This window comes from Serinus canaria, chromosome 6 (genome assembly GCF_022539315.1).
Source record: "Serinus canaria isolate serCan28SL12 chromosome 6, serCan2020, whole genome shotgun sequence".
Lineage (NCBI taxonomy): Eukaryota > Metazoa > Chordata > Aves > Passeriformes > Fringillidae > Serinus > Serinus canaria.
This window is the reverse complement of record NC_066320.1, coordinates 17,137,120-17,153,567: the sequence shown is the minus strand read 5'-3', so window position 1 is coordinate 17,153,567 and position 16,448 is coordinate 17,137,120. Positions and strand designations below refer to the sequence as shown.

At 39.7% G+C, this 16,448-nt stretch overlaps 1 protein-coding gene across 1 annotated transcript; it reads left to right on the top strand.

Annotated features, from left to right (window-relative positions):
- The first annotated feature begins 2,131 nt into the window (after nucleotides 1-2,131).
- GDF10 (growth differentiation factor 10) lies at nucleotides 2,132-12,902 on the top strand. Its single transcript, XM_009087335.4, has 3 exons — nucleotides 2,132-2,429; nucleotides 7,419-8,326; nucleotides 11,972-12,902. The coding sequence occupies exons 1-3, from the start codon at nucleotides 2,132-2,134 to the stop codon at nucleotides 12,161-12,163; spliced, it is 1,398 nt and encodes a 465-aa protein (XP_009085583.3). The 3' UTR covers nucleotides 12,164-12,902.
- The last annotated feature ends 3,546 nt before the right edge of the window (nucleotides 12,903-16,448 follow it).

Genomic DNA, 16,448 nt, shown 5'->3' with positions numbered 1-16,448 from the left:
TGCAAAGCTTTGACTTAAGCTATTTAAGAAGGGAAGAAGAAAAGAAAAAAGAAAAAGAAAAAAGAAAAAAGACTCTACTTGGCAAGAGCTTTAATTAGCAGAAATTTCCACGCTAGGAATATTATTCTGCATGAGCAGAAATTGCATAGCTCTTGCCTCTAGATGCCTTAGAGATGCCATTGATTGGCCATATTCAGAACAGGGGAATTATGTGACCCAGTGCTAATTTGAATTCCTTTACCAAACACATTTTTATTTCATCATCTCAGCTGCATAAAAGAGTCAAAGTACCAGAGCTTTAAAGACTTTGAATTCCTGCTGTTCTGCAATAAAATAAGGCAAGAAATATTAGCCATCCCTGGTTGATTCCTCAATTCTTTCCCAACAATGTCAAAGTATCAGTGTCCTACAGGTTTTAGTGCAGGTTAAAGACTGATACAAAGTGTATGCCTGAATAGAAGTTTGGAGTGAGTTAAGGAGAGGGAGAACATTTTAATGGGACATTGGTCCAAAATAGCCCAGCTTGTTTCTACCTCCTGCTGCCTCTTCCTCCTTTTCACAGGACCTTGATTGTATAGAAACAGTACAGACAAAAACCACAAACAACAAAAGGTTCGCTCACACCCCCAGTGGAGGTCATGAGCATGCTACCATGGAGAAAAAAAAAAAAGCATCAAAGGGTAGTTTGGCTTACTTATAAGCAAAGATTAATTAATAGGAGGTCTGATACTTTAGCAATGTACATTTGGGCAAATTTGTATTTGCAAATTGTTTGTTTCACACATTCAAAGGGCACAGAGCAATGAGGCCTGGAGCTAATTTTAAAAATGAATCAAACCTTTCTTTGCTATGATCCAAAAACTACAAACTTGTGGTTCAGAGGCTTTCAATGGTATCTGCTCAGACTTGACACTCCAAGGTTAAGGAATAAAAGCACAAAAGAGTTGTGTTATACACAGCAACAGTAGCTTTTTCCAACAATTTTTCAATTATTGCTTTGTATAATCTCCAAGAAAAGTAACTGTCTTGGCTACTAGAGATAAAGGTTTTAAAAAGGAGGCAGAAATTTAAAATTCCCTTAAAATATACCTCTCTTCCTATAGGTTGTCTTTAAAACTGCTATTCATTTCACCAGCATTTATACCTGCTGGATGACTATGATTCAGAACTACCTGTGTCACATGATGAGTAAGTGCAACATGCACCATTCACTTTTAAATCAACCCCCTCCGACCTAAGCCGTGTAAATCCTTCAGAAATTCACACCAGTATTCTCCTCCTTCAAGCCACACATAGAAACAGTCCAATGACGAAAGTTTACCCATGCACAGCCCCCTTAACCCCGGCCATTTAAGTATCTGCTTGAAATTATCAGTGACCCTTGTTGCACTCCCGGCTAGCTCACACTGGGTCTTCTGGAGTACGGACCCACGGGGACTTCTCTTTTCTCAGGGGTCCTTGAAATAAACACTATTAAAAGCGTTGCCTTTACAAGACAGCACTGTCAGTGCTCCCAGCGAAGAGGAAACAGTAAAGACTCTTCCACTTTCGGCACGTACATGCACACCCTTCCCTTGTCATGCTGCCGCTGCCCCTGCCACCCACCCACCCACCCTTCCGTCCCCTCGCCGCCTGCCCGCCCTGCTTGCTATCTATTGCTTCTATCTTTCAGAAATTATTCTCAAGCCCCCCCGCCTCCCGGCTGGCGCAGGCAGCCAAGGTGCCGTCCTGCCGCAGCGCTCCATGCCGCAGCGGCGGCGGTGACATGTGTCTCTCATCAGCAGCTGGGCGCTAATTAATTTAGATCCTTTTCCCGCTACGCTTTAAGGAGCGGGGAAGCCCCACGTCGGAGAAATGCAGCGTCCCCTCCCGCAGTCCCCCGCACCCGGAGCACAGGAGCTGCTCCCGCTCCGCCGCCCCCGGCCCGCAGCTCCTCGCCCCCGGGCCCGGGGATTGGCCCAGCGGAGGCGGCATCAGCGGCGGGGGGGGGGCCGCCCCCACCCTCCCTCCTCCTCCCTGGCCCCGCCGCCCCCTCGCCCCGGTGCGGCAGGGCCAACCGGGAGACCCAGACGCAGGCAGCGACCCAGCCGCCGCCGCTCCTCGCCCGGCCACCCGCCCGCAGCATCCCCCGATGGCCGCCCGCCTGACCTGCTGCCTCCTGCTGTGGGCCCTGGGCCATGGGGGCTGCCGCTCGCCTGAGGGGGAGGGCGCCGGCAGCCCGCCCGCCTGCCCCGTCCAGCCGCCGGCCGGCCCGGCCTCGTCCACCCCCGGCCGCGACCCCCGGCGCGGCTCTTCGCCGCCCCCTGGGCTGGGCAGCATCGCTCAGGACATGGTAGCTGTCCACATGCTTAAGCTCTACGAGAAGTACAACCGGGAAGGGAGCCGGCCCGGCGACGGCAACACGGTCCGCAGCTTCAAAGGCAGGCCGGGTAAGACGGGCTGGGCTCAGGGGACACCGCTGGAGCCCCCTCGCTCCTCTTTCGCTTTAAAGTGACGGGTTTGCGTCGAGGTTGTCACCGACTGCGGGGGTGTCACTCTGGGTGAATGTTGGGGGGTCTCTTGCTACCTACACGGACAGGGTGTCATCCCTCGCTTTGCGAGGCTTCCCACCTTCCCTGGCTCCCTTCCCTTCCCGGAGAGTACGTCCCCTGGGAAAGTCTCCGTTGCTGTGGATGCAAACCAGAGGCAAAAGGAGTGCCGTTCCCAGCGCACATCGCACGGGGCCAAAAGATCTGTTCAGAAATACTTGGAACATGAGCCTAGTAGCGAGTGCTCCAGGCACTGGTCCTCTCCCCGGCTCCTCGGGCAGCCTCAGAGGTTCCTGCTAGGAAGAGTGCCGCCTACAGGACCGCCTAAAATTGCTCGGCGTCTTAAATTCCTTGCACTGCCTAAACCTGAGAGGACAGATACCTGACCTCCCTCTCCCCAGCTTTACTTGGATTGAGTATGAGGGTGGAGAAACATATGTATTGTGTCAAAACTACACTTTCATTATCCCAGTATTACGTCAAATAATAAAAAGGAGGTTAGCCTAGTTAATAGTCCATACGTTTGTTATCCTTTGCCAAGGAAATGCAAACTCTTATCTGGAAAACATCTTCCTTCTCTGGTTATCACTTAAAGACTGAAACTAAGATCTTGGTTCTTAAAATAAGAACTGCATGAGTTTCCAGAGTCTAGTTGTTTCTACCTTATCAGAAACCTTTGGTTTGTGACCAAATGTGAATCATTATTCCATTTAGACAAATCAGATGGATTGAAACTCACAAAAGCCAATTTTGCATTAATCTATTTCTCCTCCACTAAAGTCTCATGTATTGAGTACAATGCAGCATACAGTGGTTTAGGGAATGCTTACTATAATATTGCACAATAATTCATATTCTCTTGTTTACCCCAGCTTAATTTCTATCCTATGTCAACTGTAATACTATAAAGCAATCATATTCAAGGAGGGGGAAACTCCAGGGCAGCATAAGTGGCTAATGAAAATATCGAAAATCTAAGAGTTGCTATGTAAAGCAATTGCAGACACTTAGGAAAAAAATAAATTGTCATGCCTAGCATAAATTGATTATCTAGCAGTTGCTATAATAGGGTTAGGAAGGAGCTTCCACTGTAGATGGTTTTCCATGACCTCCTGTTAACACTTTCGTTTTTCTGTGAACTGAGCAGTTAATACTGGCTATCACCCAAAGGCCCTGGACTACAAGAAGGATTTGGGGACAAGGCAAGAATTGCACTGTGTTCTTTTTCTTAATTTTTCAAATAATCTGATGCACACACTACTTGCATCAAAGTAGTCTAAGTTGTAATTCTGTTTTAAAAAACTGAAATGTCAGCATTTTCTACCCACAGGTAGACTGTGCTGGCCAAATACAAATCAATATTATTTCACCCATCTGTCTGATCATGCAACCCAGGCAGAGAGGCTCAAAATTAACTATGTCCAAAACTCCTGTCTCCTGTGTCTTATCTATATGCCTTCTCTACTGGATCCCATCTTTCTGAAATAACATGCCATGAAAGCAGAAGCTTCTTTACATTCTTCCTTTTAACTGCATTTATCAAGCTAGTGATAACTACTCTAAAATGTACCATAAAATGATGCAAGATGAGGGAGGAGAGAAAAACCTTATCTGCCACCAAGTTTTGTTTCCTTCTGAAAGAGGAAATTGGCATATTTTACTAACAAGACGTGTGGACCATCCATTCTTTATAAAACACAAATAATAATTGCAGTCCTATTGAAATAAGCAAAACAGACTACACGCACAATAATTTTCATTATCCCAAGCAATGGACTTACTTCTTTTATCACATACCTTTCAGAAAATCTGTAACTGTCTGTTCCTGCCGTGCTGTTTAAAGTTGTTTGTTAGGTGACACTCAAGCATTAGGGTTACTTACAGTTGTCAAGATAAGGGCTCCAGAGATACAAAATATTGATCCAGAAATTTGTCCTTTGCCATATGCCTTATTGAGTTCTCGTCAACCACCCAGTTTTATTGCCATCGTACCTGCTCCTTAGAGGGTATAGGTGGTGTTGAGCCAGCTATGGAATGTGTAATATTTTTCCATATTCAGTGTGAGGCACTTGAAATATAAATGAATGTGCTGTTTGCATGTAGCCCAAACACAGCTCTTTTTTTGGTTCCCCTAGCAGTACTCACCCCTTCAGAAAGAGTACTTCTCAAACATCTGATCACCTCCTCTCAGCTCACCTCTACATGTGTTCACAAGGGTTCATTATTTTTTATAAGGAGCTGAGAGATGGTCTAAGAGCTAATTTCTCATGTTTCTTTCGGTGCTTTCCAGTTTTCAGGGAACTTTGTAGCTTTAGAAAACAGCACCAACTGGCTGAAGTTAGTCGAGTCATAATTAGTTTGCAACCAAATGTGAAATATTAAGTTATTGTTCAACTTCACCTACACTGCTCAGATTGAGGGGAATTAATCTTCATGGCAGCAATTTACTGCCTAACCATGAAACTTTCCCATATGTTGACTCTTGCAGCTCAGACTCATTCCTGAACATTATGCATCCTCTGTTAAATAAAGCAAAGACTTTAATGAATAGTAGAAAATAGCATTGATTTAATTAAGACTCTATCATAATGCACACGTGCAAGAAAACCAAATCAAGACTGACAGTGCGTGGTTGACAAGTTGGTGAAAGCCTGAGCAAACTTATGCAATATGGAAATACAACTATGCTCCATCCCAAATCTTTTAAATTCCTAACAAGTCTGTACTTTCTGCCTTTTCAATAGCTGCAGATTAATAGACTCTTATTTTGTTTTGCAAAGAATTTTGACTTCTGATGGGAGTGTTTCATTTAAGAGTACAGAATTATTTTAGATTAATTCAGCCTCTTTTTCTCTGATCTATCATTACAAGTTACCTTCCCTTCTGAAACTCAGACACTGATGTTTGAAAAACCTTTATCCCAACAATGCTTGTGCTTCACAGCAGTAACTACAGAGCTGATGGTGCCTGGAGCATTTTACTACTAAAATAAATATTTAAAAATTCAACTGTACACAGCTCAGGTGGAGAGAACCAGTAGATAGACATCTTCTTAGAAGCATATGCCTTCTGAAATGAACATGCAATAATAAAGCCTGGTGTTCTAAAGGAAGTATTATAATTACTCTCTTCCTTGGCCTGAGAAATCATCTGTTAGCCTTGTGAAATTTCTGTGCTTCAAAGACCTGAATAAAATCTAAACTCTTGTTTTTTCATAGGATGAGCACCTATACATATGACCAGTGCTTATTAAAAGCTTACTAATAGGAATCCTACCTTACTAATAGGAATCCTACCCTTCCTGAACTGACAGAAACAAATAGGCTCTTATCATGAGGAAGCTGTTCCACTTCACTCTATCAGGAACAAAATACAGATGGTGTAGATGGAAATTGCATACTTGAACATTTTTACTCCAAAATTGCCAGTGTGGGTTTGGGATTAATGACAATGCTAATCTGCTGTTCTTTTAATACAAATCATGGTTCTATCCAGCACTAACTGGGAGATAGCATCCACCAATTTAGTAAGGTGTAGCACTATTGATTTCCTTCTTTCTACTGAAACTGTGTTTTAAAGAAAGAATGTTCCAACAGGTGGCAGTTAACAGTACTGCCTTTCTGTTGTTGCCAGATTTCTGTGGCTCATCATCCATAGTGCACTGAAAAACAAACCTAAATGTTTCTGGGAAGCCTGGCTGTTGCATTTGTTGGATTTTGTTTGGTTTGGGGTGGCTTTTTACTTCCTTCTGCCAGAGAATTTTCAGGTATGTCAAACAGGGCTGCCAAAGGGTTGGTCCATTTGGGTTAATTAAAGATGCAAATTTACCAACTGTAATCCTTTGATGCATTCTAAGTAGTGCTGTGAGCTTGGGAGAACAGGAATCACTTCTTGGTTCTGCTATGTTGAGCTAGTAAACTTACTGTTGAGCTAGTAAAAAAACAAAGGCAACTTTTCACAATGATAGACTATTAAGGCATCATCTTTTTATGCTGGGATGGGATTACATTTTAACACTAAGAGAGGTTTCTACTATTTAAATAAACATGGTGTAAGCAGTTATTAGTGTAAAACTGCTTGTCTTCTTCTAAATGAGGGTAAAGATGTAAGATGTAACTGTTCAACTAGTAAAAAGAAGCTGTTTCAAATGGAGTTGGAATTTAAAGTCAGCTCCTGTTCAATAGCATTTGTCACTAACTTCACACAGATCTAAACACAAGCCTTAGAAACCAAGTGTGTTTTACAGTGCTTTAAACAAAGCTTCTACACAACGTGTGCTAGAAAGGAGGATTGCTCAGAGGAGTAATGACCCCCAAAATGTGTCACACTGCTTACTGCCAGGCCCCTTGTGAAATGTCTCATGTGCACTACTTGCAGATGATGAGCTGTTGCCCACAGAGTTAGCACCCAGACATCTTTCAGGAATATGCAGTCAGCTTTAAATTAGACGATCTTGAATATTGACTGTAAAACTGGTTTCTGCTAGTACTGGTTTCAGCAAGGTATTTCTCTGAGCCCTGCTGCAGGTAAATTTGACAGCTTCTCTGAGCCTGACTTTGTAATAAATGAAATCAATCAAGGACTGCTTTTCTTGTCTGCCTAGAATGAAAGGCAATCTGGAACTAAAAATCTCTGGAAGGAATCTCCCTCGTGTGTACAAAAGATGCCCAGTATGACACTCTCAATGCTATTGTAATATTGCTAATAAATAGTTAAGTTTTTTTCCTCCTCTTATTCACCATAGTTTTACACTGAAGTGGCAAGCTCACTATACTAAATGATTTGATGTAAGTGAAAAGTAAAATTTGGTAATTCACTTAAATGGAAATAAGATTTGACTGCCATTTTTGCTCTCATATATATATCCATGTTTTCCTTGCTCTCTTGCAGAACTCTTGGCCCAGAAGCCCTTGTACTGTTTCAATCTGACATCCATGCAGGATTCAGAAATGGTCCTTGCTGCCACTTTTCACTTCTATGCTGACAAACGCCCTCGGCACCGGGAGGTGTTTTGTAAACGGTCCAAGAACTCATCCTGCCGCCTCCTTCACCTGCCTCCAGTCCTACGGCTCAACCTAGTGTTCCAAAGCATTCACCAGAATTCTGCCTATGGACTAGTGAAAGGGAACATCACTGTGCTTCTTCAAAGGCGAGGGGCTTGGCATGCAAAGGACATTTCACACATTGTAAAAGAATCAAAACGAGTTGGAGAGCTCATTCTCTGTGCTGAGCTTGATTCTGGGGAGAAGCACCAGGGCTTCCCCGAACAAGTTGCCAGCCATTTACCTTATATACTAGTTTATGCCAATGATCTTGCAATCTCTGAACCTAACAGTGTGGCAGGCACCCTACAGCGTTATGATCCATTCCCTCCCAATGACGGGGACCCAAATCTGTCCCCTAATGCTTCTACTGATACTCGAGTTAGGAGGGATACGTACCTTGCCAGCTCTATTCAGAACAATGAGTTGCCAGAAGTAGATTATAACAACAATAAATACAACAAACATGACATATGGGAGAATGCCTACAGATCCTTGAAACCAAAAGCTTCACGCAAAGATCGAAGGAGAAAAGGGCAAGAAAATACAGAAACACTTAAAAAGTCTCAGGTGCTAAATTTTGATGAGAAAACGATGAAGAAAGCAAGGCGAAAACAATGGAATGAGCCAAGGATTTGTTCAAGAAGATACATGAAAGTTGACTTTGCTGATATTGGCTGGAATGAATGGATCATATCTCCCAAGTCATTTGATGCTTACTACTGTGCAGGTGCATGTGAATTTCCAATGCCCAAGGTAGTATGCCTTTTTATTCTTGACAGCTTGTAAACAGTAGACCTACTGTTCTGCTTATCAAACTACTTCTTTAATTAGAATTTCCTTTCTATTTTTACCTTTTTTCATTGTATTTTGTTGCCTTGACCTAAAGAATTTAAACAATATTGTTTTCATCAACTTAGTCATCAGAGTGCAGAAAGACTGCCACTTTTCTTCAAATGCAATCTGAAAAACAGGAAAAAAAATCTCAGGTTTATTTTATAATTTCTCATCTTATATCTTGAAAGCATAGCATAAAGACATTTGTATCTTATGAAAATATGGTTATACACACTAAATCATCCAAATACTCTATTGTAGTGGCAGAAGTATGAAGTATTGTGTGCTAATATTAAAACAAGCTACTCTATCAGCATATTTCTGGATTCCAATTGTAATACTTTAGAAGAAAAATAAAGAGTAGTTACCCTGAAGTATTTTTAACTTCAGGAAACTGCTTGTCACTTTTGAAAACAATAATACTGATTAAGATGATATTTTTGTATCTAAATTCTAAAAATGTAAGGTAATCCTTCTGGAACAAAAATGTTGATTTACCTTATGTGTCTAGAAATGCCACAAAACTGGCTCTAGCACTCTAAAGGAATTCCTCCTATAGAAGTGTGAAATTTGCTAGTGGAGAGGCAAACATTTGTCTCACTCCCACTCTGCTCTATGGCAAGAACTAGAAAGGTTGGTAATCCTATATTGGACAAGAACTTTTAGGATTTCATAAGGCTTTCAAGTAAAGGCAGAGGGGAGGATCTGAAGCACTGCATAACCTGCATATTTAGAAACTGTAATTATTTTGCAATTCTGCCTACAAATGGTCTGATTATTTGTTCAACTGACATTTTTGTATGTGGTCATTTGGCACATAAATAAAGAATAGTGCTGTGCAGCACAGAATTTCAAGGCTCTGAAACAGGAATCTGCCCTGCTTTACATCCAGGAAGATTGATGTATGTTTGTGTTGAAACAAGTAGTATAATTCCAGGAAGAATAGATATGTAGGCTAGTTTTAAGTCCAGGAACAGTGGAAATCCAGACTTTATGGTAGGGTGTACAAATCAGACGTGTTCTTGTGTAGCTGGCCAATGATGAACCAGGTGTACATAAATTGATACATGGTCTGGCAAAAATTAAAGCTTGCACAGACTCACATACAACTTTACTTTGTTGTTGTAACACAAATTGATCCTGCAACATAATCACCATTTAACTTATCCAAAACAAAAGACAGTCTGGGTATATGGGTCCTTTGCCATAGACTCACAGTCTAATGCACTATTCACACACAACAACATAAACCCAAGAAAAAAAAATCCCCAACCCAACAACAACTCCACCTTTCAAAAAAGATGCATTTAGCAGGTCTGGCTTCTTGTGAGCAAAACAGCATTACACAAAAGCTGGTAGGGCCAGAAGCAAGAGGATCCATTTCTAGCTTGAATGGTTAAATAAGCTTATATTGCTCACTTACTTAATATCTTATCTAGAAATATAAGCAAATTCTTGTTATATAATAAGGATTCCCTTTCACTAATACCTTGATGCCCAAAAACCAAAATAAGGAAAAAACAACGTAACTGAATAAAAAAACCAAAACATGCCCCCCCCCAAAAAAAAAAAAGAAAAAAAGAAAAGAAAAGAAAAACACAAACACCAGAGAAACTAAATCACAATAGATCTGGGAATTCTGGGTTTGATACACATTCATTGATTGGGTTTGCTTTGAAAGAGGTCTACTACTTGTTAGCTTTGTATTTTTAACAGGGGGAAAAAAGAAGCAGATTCAAAGGTGTAGCTTTTTTTAATGACTGTTTCAAAGGGAAGAGAGGGAGGATGCCAGCATGAATGAAGATTCACTTCAGAGCATGAGAATTGTTCTATATTACTGAGGAAGACATTTGTTCTTTCACATGTGCTCTAAGTCAGGAGAATATCAAAGACCAGATTAAAAAAATTCGTAAAGACTTGGTCTACACAGACACCCTTTTTCCAAAGTACCCTTTTAGAACTGTGGAGATAGAATTAAATACCTGGCGTGTTGGGTATCATCACATTGTAGGTTTAATTTTTTTTCTTTAGTATCTGCACATCCACTTAAATAATTGCAAGTCTTGATTTAGATAGATACTCAACAGCTTAGGTATAAATCTTCTCATAGTAAGTTCATTTACTATTTCCTGAACTGTGAGGAGGGACACTAGGTTATATGTATGGCTGGCTGCCGTGCTGCATTCGCCAAATAAATTCCAGTCCTGCATGTCATAGAACCTGGTGTGTTGTATATAACTTAGCAGCCAGCATTTAAAACATTAGCACTTCCTCAGTGCCATTATTACTGGGCATTCAACTAATTATTTCAAGCTTTCTACTTTAGCATATTGGGACAAAGTAAAATGTGAAGCCTAGCCCATGATCACTGAGCACTGATGCCAGGTTTCCAGAAGGGCTGGAAAAATTCAGAGCCTGGCTGGACATGGGATGGGCTGTCTGGCTCTGGATTTAGGGCTCAGGCAGCCAGATTCCATACAGGGTACTGGTCTATCATAAGCATTTTCCTTTCTAAGCACTTTTCTGCATAGCATATCCATATTCAGGCATTAGAAACATAATTATTGTTGTTGTCTTGGGAAACAGCTGCTCAGTTTAGATAGACTGTGTTCACAGGTCTTTGTTCCTTGCAGATATTAGAGGCTGCATAGTGGGAGAAGATCCTTGTAGGATCCTGTAGATTCATAGCCAGGAATCCTGTAAGTCAATAACTGGCCATTTGGAAAACCATGGGGTTTTTGGCTATAACCTTGAACAGGTTATAGATGTAAAGCTGCTGTCAATCCTCAGCTCATACTTTTCCCAGCCTCCCAGCCTTTTTGTCCTTCTCCCAGTTTGAGGCTAGCCCATGGGAAAAAAAAAATTAAAGAAAAAAGCCTGGTGATGAAGGCAGAGGGACGCAAAGACCACAGATATTAAGTATTTGTCATGCAGTTATGATCAGAAAGGCTCTGTCAGGGTGCTTGACTATTCTGTACTCTCTCCTGTGGACACTGCTTCTGGAGTACTCTGCTCTTTTAAAAGAGAGTGATTACTCCAGGAAAAACTAACTAATTTCAGGTCAGCATACATGAGAAAAAATTTTGTTGGAACATAGAGATAGTCATTTTGGAAATACTTACAGTAGCAAATTTTTAAAGTCATACAAGAGGTTAAGAAAACAAAGTATAGTATCTAGCAATTGAGAACTATGCCCCAGTTTAGGTTCTTCTTCTGCATGTCTGCCTCCAGCATGTAGCAGTACATTCATGGACATTTTTCTTCCGACCTCTAGCTGCTGGCTGTGCCACCAGTGCCCTCCCCTGGTATTTATGAAGATAGCCTAAGGAACACCAAATATCTGTTGGATACATCCAGCTCAGGAAAGCTGGAAGTGGGAGGGATGGCTGTGCTGCATGGTCCTGTAACTCAAACAATGAATTATTTGCTTTATTGAGAAACAAACAACTGCATAATGCTTGTGATTTTCCAAATTCACATAGGAAACTGACTGCTTATGCCAAGTCCACCTAGGAAAGTGTCTGCTCATAAATGAAGCTAAAACTATTTCTTTCTCTGTTCTAGATTGTCCGGCCATCAAATCATGCTACAATTCAGAGCATCGTAAAAGCCGTAGGAATCATTCCTGGCATCCCAGAACCCTGCTGTGTTCCTGACAAAATGAGCTCACTCAGTGTCCTGTTCTTAGATGAGAACAAAAATGTTGTTTTAAAGGTATATCCCAATATGTCAGTTGAGACTTGTGCCTGCCGATAAGTTCATACAAACACACCTTTAACAAGGCCTACAAATCCTGCCTGACTGCTCTGGGAAGTTGTAAAGGAGAAATGAATCCACTTGTGTTGATGAAACAATGCAAATCTCCAATTCCTCTACAGAAAGTACACAGAAAGACTGAAACAATGCACATGCTTGCCTCAAAGGATAGGCTGTACTGTCATCATTTGTCTTTCATATTCATCTTCCAGGAATTCAGTACTTCAGATACCTTCCTAACACACCTAGCCAAGATACCTGGTGTTTAGAGAGAAATTTAAGTGTAAAGTTTTCCATAATCAAAGGACTAAAATATGTTTTTATATGTTATTTTCTGACTATTTTATCTCTTTGGTTAACCAAGAAGATGGGAAGTGAACTTGCAAAGGGAGGCTTATTTTAGAATATCACTTTTGTACACAAATCAAAAGTTTTTTCCTAAAATACTCATACTCTTAATATGCATATTTATACTGAGAAATGCTGTAATAAAGGGCTTAAAATGTATATTTTCTTCAGGATGCAAGTATAGTTCACTGCATAAGTTTTCATATAAACAGTATGTTAATATAGTCATTTTTGGTTACCCTTCCTTAATATATAATTTGTTCTACAAAAGACATGTAATATCCCACACTTTTGGTTTGCTGGATAATTTCAGGTTGTTAAACATATTCTCTAAGTAACACATACAATATAGTAATATGTTGAAATACTAAAATAAAATAACCAAGATTTATATTTTTGTAAATTATTCTTTATATCGTCTAGATTGTTACATGCTTTTAACAAAAGCTAATAAATTAAAGGTACAGTAGTATCTAAAAATATTTGATTGTTTTTCTATAAATGCATTCTCCTACATTCTGTTAATTAGATGGAAATTTGTAAATTCATGTTAAGCTTGTCATAATGCACTTCAATAGATTAAAGACAGAAGGAAATACTATGGTCATCCAGACCGACCTCCTGCATAGCAGAGATCAAAGAACCTTGCTCAGCAGTTTCTGCACCATGCATTATGGAACTTCTGTTTTAAGCTTGGGAATATCTTTGAAAAACATGCATAAATTTAGCTTTAAAGATTTCATGTGATAGAATATCTCTACTGGACTACAAGTAGTTGTTCCAAAAGTTAGTGCTCTTTGTTCATATGCAGTGGCTTAATCCTAGACTGAATTTGATGAGCTTTAGCTTCAATTCAATGGATCTTACTGTAACCTATTTCATTAGATCCCTTTTATCTATTATCCAAAATACTTTCACTGTGTATTTTTAGTATAGAGAGTAGGGTCAAATTACATTTTGGCTAAGATTTAAACAGATTGATTTCTTATTCTAAGCCTTAAAACAATTTCTCACAGCTCTCTTCTGAACTCTTTCCAGAACTTTCATTAACTTTCTTTTCAAACAATGAACATCAAAATGGGAAACATTTGGCAGTGGTTCCATTGGAAGTCTTTATAGAAATAAAGTCTCTGCATCCCTCTAACTCCTACACAATCCCCTGTTGATATGATACATTTATGGTAGCCTTTTAAGAGCTGGTGTTGCCATCATGATGTCTGTCAATCCTCTGAGTATCCCTGTGTTGTAGGACCCACTTGCCACATACTTCATTTTCACCCAGCTGCTGTACAATAGCATAAAGAGACCAAGAGTGAAAGAAACAACTGAAGTCCCTAAGGTAGCACAACTTATAAGATATGGAGTGCTTCCTCCTCAAGAAACTGTCTAACCTTAGGTACTACCTTGTCCAATTAAGAGTTGCTTTTTTTAAAGGAAGGATACTACACACACTCACTTCTGAATAACAAATAACTGGAAGGCTCCTATCCTACTAATGTTCTGGGTATCTTCTAGGGTTTAGCTGTACTGGTCAATTTTTCAATGCAAAAAAAGGCTTTCAACCACTTTTAGTGGTTTAAGTTACTCCTTTCTGGATCTTTGGAATTTGGATGTCTAATTTTTCTCTGGAAAAAGAAACTTTGCATTTGAAATGGCACAAATGCAGACAGATGCTGCCAGCGGATGCTGATACCCTCATGTCTTGGTTCCAACAGTTCTTTTTATTTGTTTGAACATCCTAGAAACCATTCTGCTCAATGCTTGAGTTTATAGAGAAAGTTACTAGTGATAACAAAGGTCAAGATAATTCCACTAACTAATCCTAAAAGAAAATGGTATGAGCAAAGGCAGATAAAACATGAAAACAGATGATACTAGCCAGCAAAGTGTTAAAACACTTTTTTTTTTTTTTTAAAAAATCCAATTTCATTCTTTCAGGCCACTGTTTAATTGCCAGAGGTAACACCAACAGCTACAATGTACCTAGGTTTTGTGCAGTATTCAATTCACTTGTCAAGGCTGCATAATTAAAATAAACCACCAGACAATATTAATGTGTTCCTGTATCACATTAATTTAAAAATGTCTCCCTGCCAAACCTCAAAGAACAGCTTTCAAAAGGTATTTCCACTGAGTTAAACTGTTCATTGTAAAGTTTCTGCAAAGCTGACACTTGGCCTGACAGTATTTGACACCATTTTGTATGAACTTAGAGTCTGTATATAGCAACCCTCGAAGAATTTGCAGGAGGAGAGAGGTGTTTATACAGATCACTTGATCTAGCTGCATTCTACGTAATTAAAATTAATTTTAAAACAGACAGATACAGAACTTCAGGTACCTAGTCACAAGGAATGGAGGCTGCTCCTCCTGGGTGCAAGACTTCACCCTTGAAAGTCATAACCCTTAAAAATGTTGTGGTTGTCATGGATTTGTGATGCAGTTTGAGCACCCAGCATGATGCCATGTAATGGCAACCAGTTAAAGCTTTGGAAAGATACTGGAGCAGTGAACCACATAAAGAAGGGATATTTTATTTCTGCTTGGGGCACCGGTGGACTGCCACTAGAAAACTATATATAGCCCTAGGTTTCACCTTGTCAAGAAGACCTTCAAATTCTGAAAGAGAAACAAAAGAGAAAAAAGCCAAAACAAGGAGAGAAAATGTCTTTTGTTACTAAAAAGAACAATCTGTTTATCAGAAAGAAAACTGAGAAGTAACTTGATTACACTGTGCTAGCACTTTGAGAGGAGAAAATGTCAGTGCTATGGGACTCCTTAAACTAGCCAGAAAGTTACAAAAATTCCTGTCTAGAATGTAAATTCAGGTACAATGAAATTATGAGCGTGGCATGAAGGGTTTTTTAGCTGTAGGTGATAATATTTTAGCTACAAAATTGAAGAAATTTTTGATTTTTTGACATGTTCAGATAAAGCCTATTGGCAATTTAAAAGTTATGTTTATCCAAACAAAAGCAATTTGACTCTGCGTGTAGGTAGGAAACACAAAGGCCCTGAGCAAATATAAGTCTTGCTATGCAAGAGACCAGAATCAATGCCAAATAATCCTTTTTAACTTTATGTCATAGGAACATAATTAACAAGGATCTTGGATCCAAGTCATCACTTGAACAGACAATAAGGAAGCATTGCAGAAGTGTCAGATCACTTTTAATGCTGTGTACCCACTGCTAAAAAACAAAAGGAATGGCCAAAAAAGGCAAAATCTCGACCACATATTTGCAACGAGATTTTTGTTAATGTAAAAGCTCAATATTCTTCAGATTTTTTGGCATGTCTACAGTATGATATGAGTAGTTCTTTAAAAAATAATGCATTATTAGTATAGAAAAAGCAATTATATTTCATTAGATGAAATCATAATACATTCATTAAGATAAATAAACCTGGTTTTTCTTCTGCATCATGAGAAATTCATTTGCCTTGGCCTGTTCTTCTCATGCACACTTGAGAGATAACCTTCTGTATCTTCAAAAGGACTTTTTACTTTCCATGTGCCCTTGGAAGGCCTGGTTCTGTCTTCATTTTGAGGTTGCTGAAAAAATGCCTGGTTGTTCTTGGACTAGATTGACCATCATGAATCTATGAAATATATTACATAAGATACTATAAAAACAAGCCTAAATTCCCATACACCAAAGGACTGAAAATGGACAATCCTCCAAACAAGACGAAGCAAACTTGACACAAAACAGATATTTCACTGTGTACAAACAATAGCCCTTGGCTGATAAACAGAAAGAAGTTTTAAGGTTGTTTGTAATGTCATGAGATCATGTCTTGCAGAATCACAGGTCTCCATCAAACTAGGGGGCATTTTCTAATCATATGTGAAGGGATTGTATAAATGATTAGTAAGATGTTATTTGCTAATAGCTAATAGAGCGATTTTGTTCTAGGTCTGTATTTTCTAGTC

Excerpts from the sequence above, each read along its gene's own strand:
- GDF10 (XM_009087335.4), top strand. The coding sequence starts at position 2,132 with ATGGCCGCCCGCCTGACCTGCTGCCTCCTGCTGTGGGCCCTGGGCCAT. Across the intron at positions 2,430-7,418 it reads CAGCTTCAAAGGCAGGCCGG|AACTCTTGGCCCAGAAGCCC; the intron begins GTAAGACGGGCT and ends GCTCTCTTGCAG. Across the intron at positions 8,327-11,971 it reads GTGAATTTCCAATGCCCAAG|ATTGTCCGGCCATCAAATCA; the intron begins GTAGTATGCCTT and ends TCTCTGTTCTAG.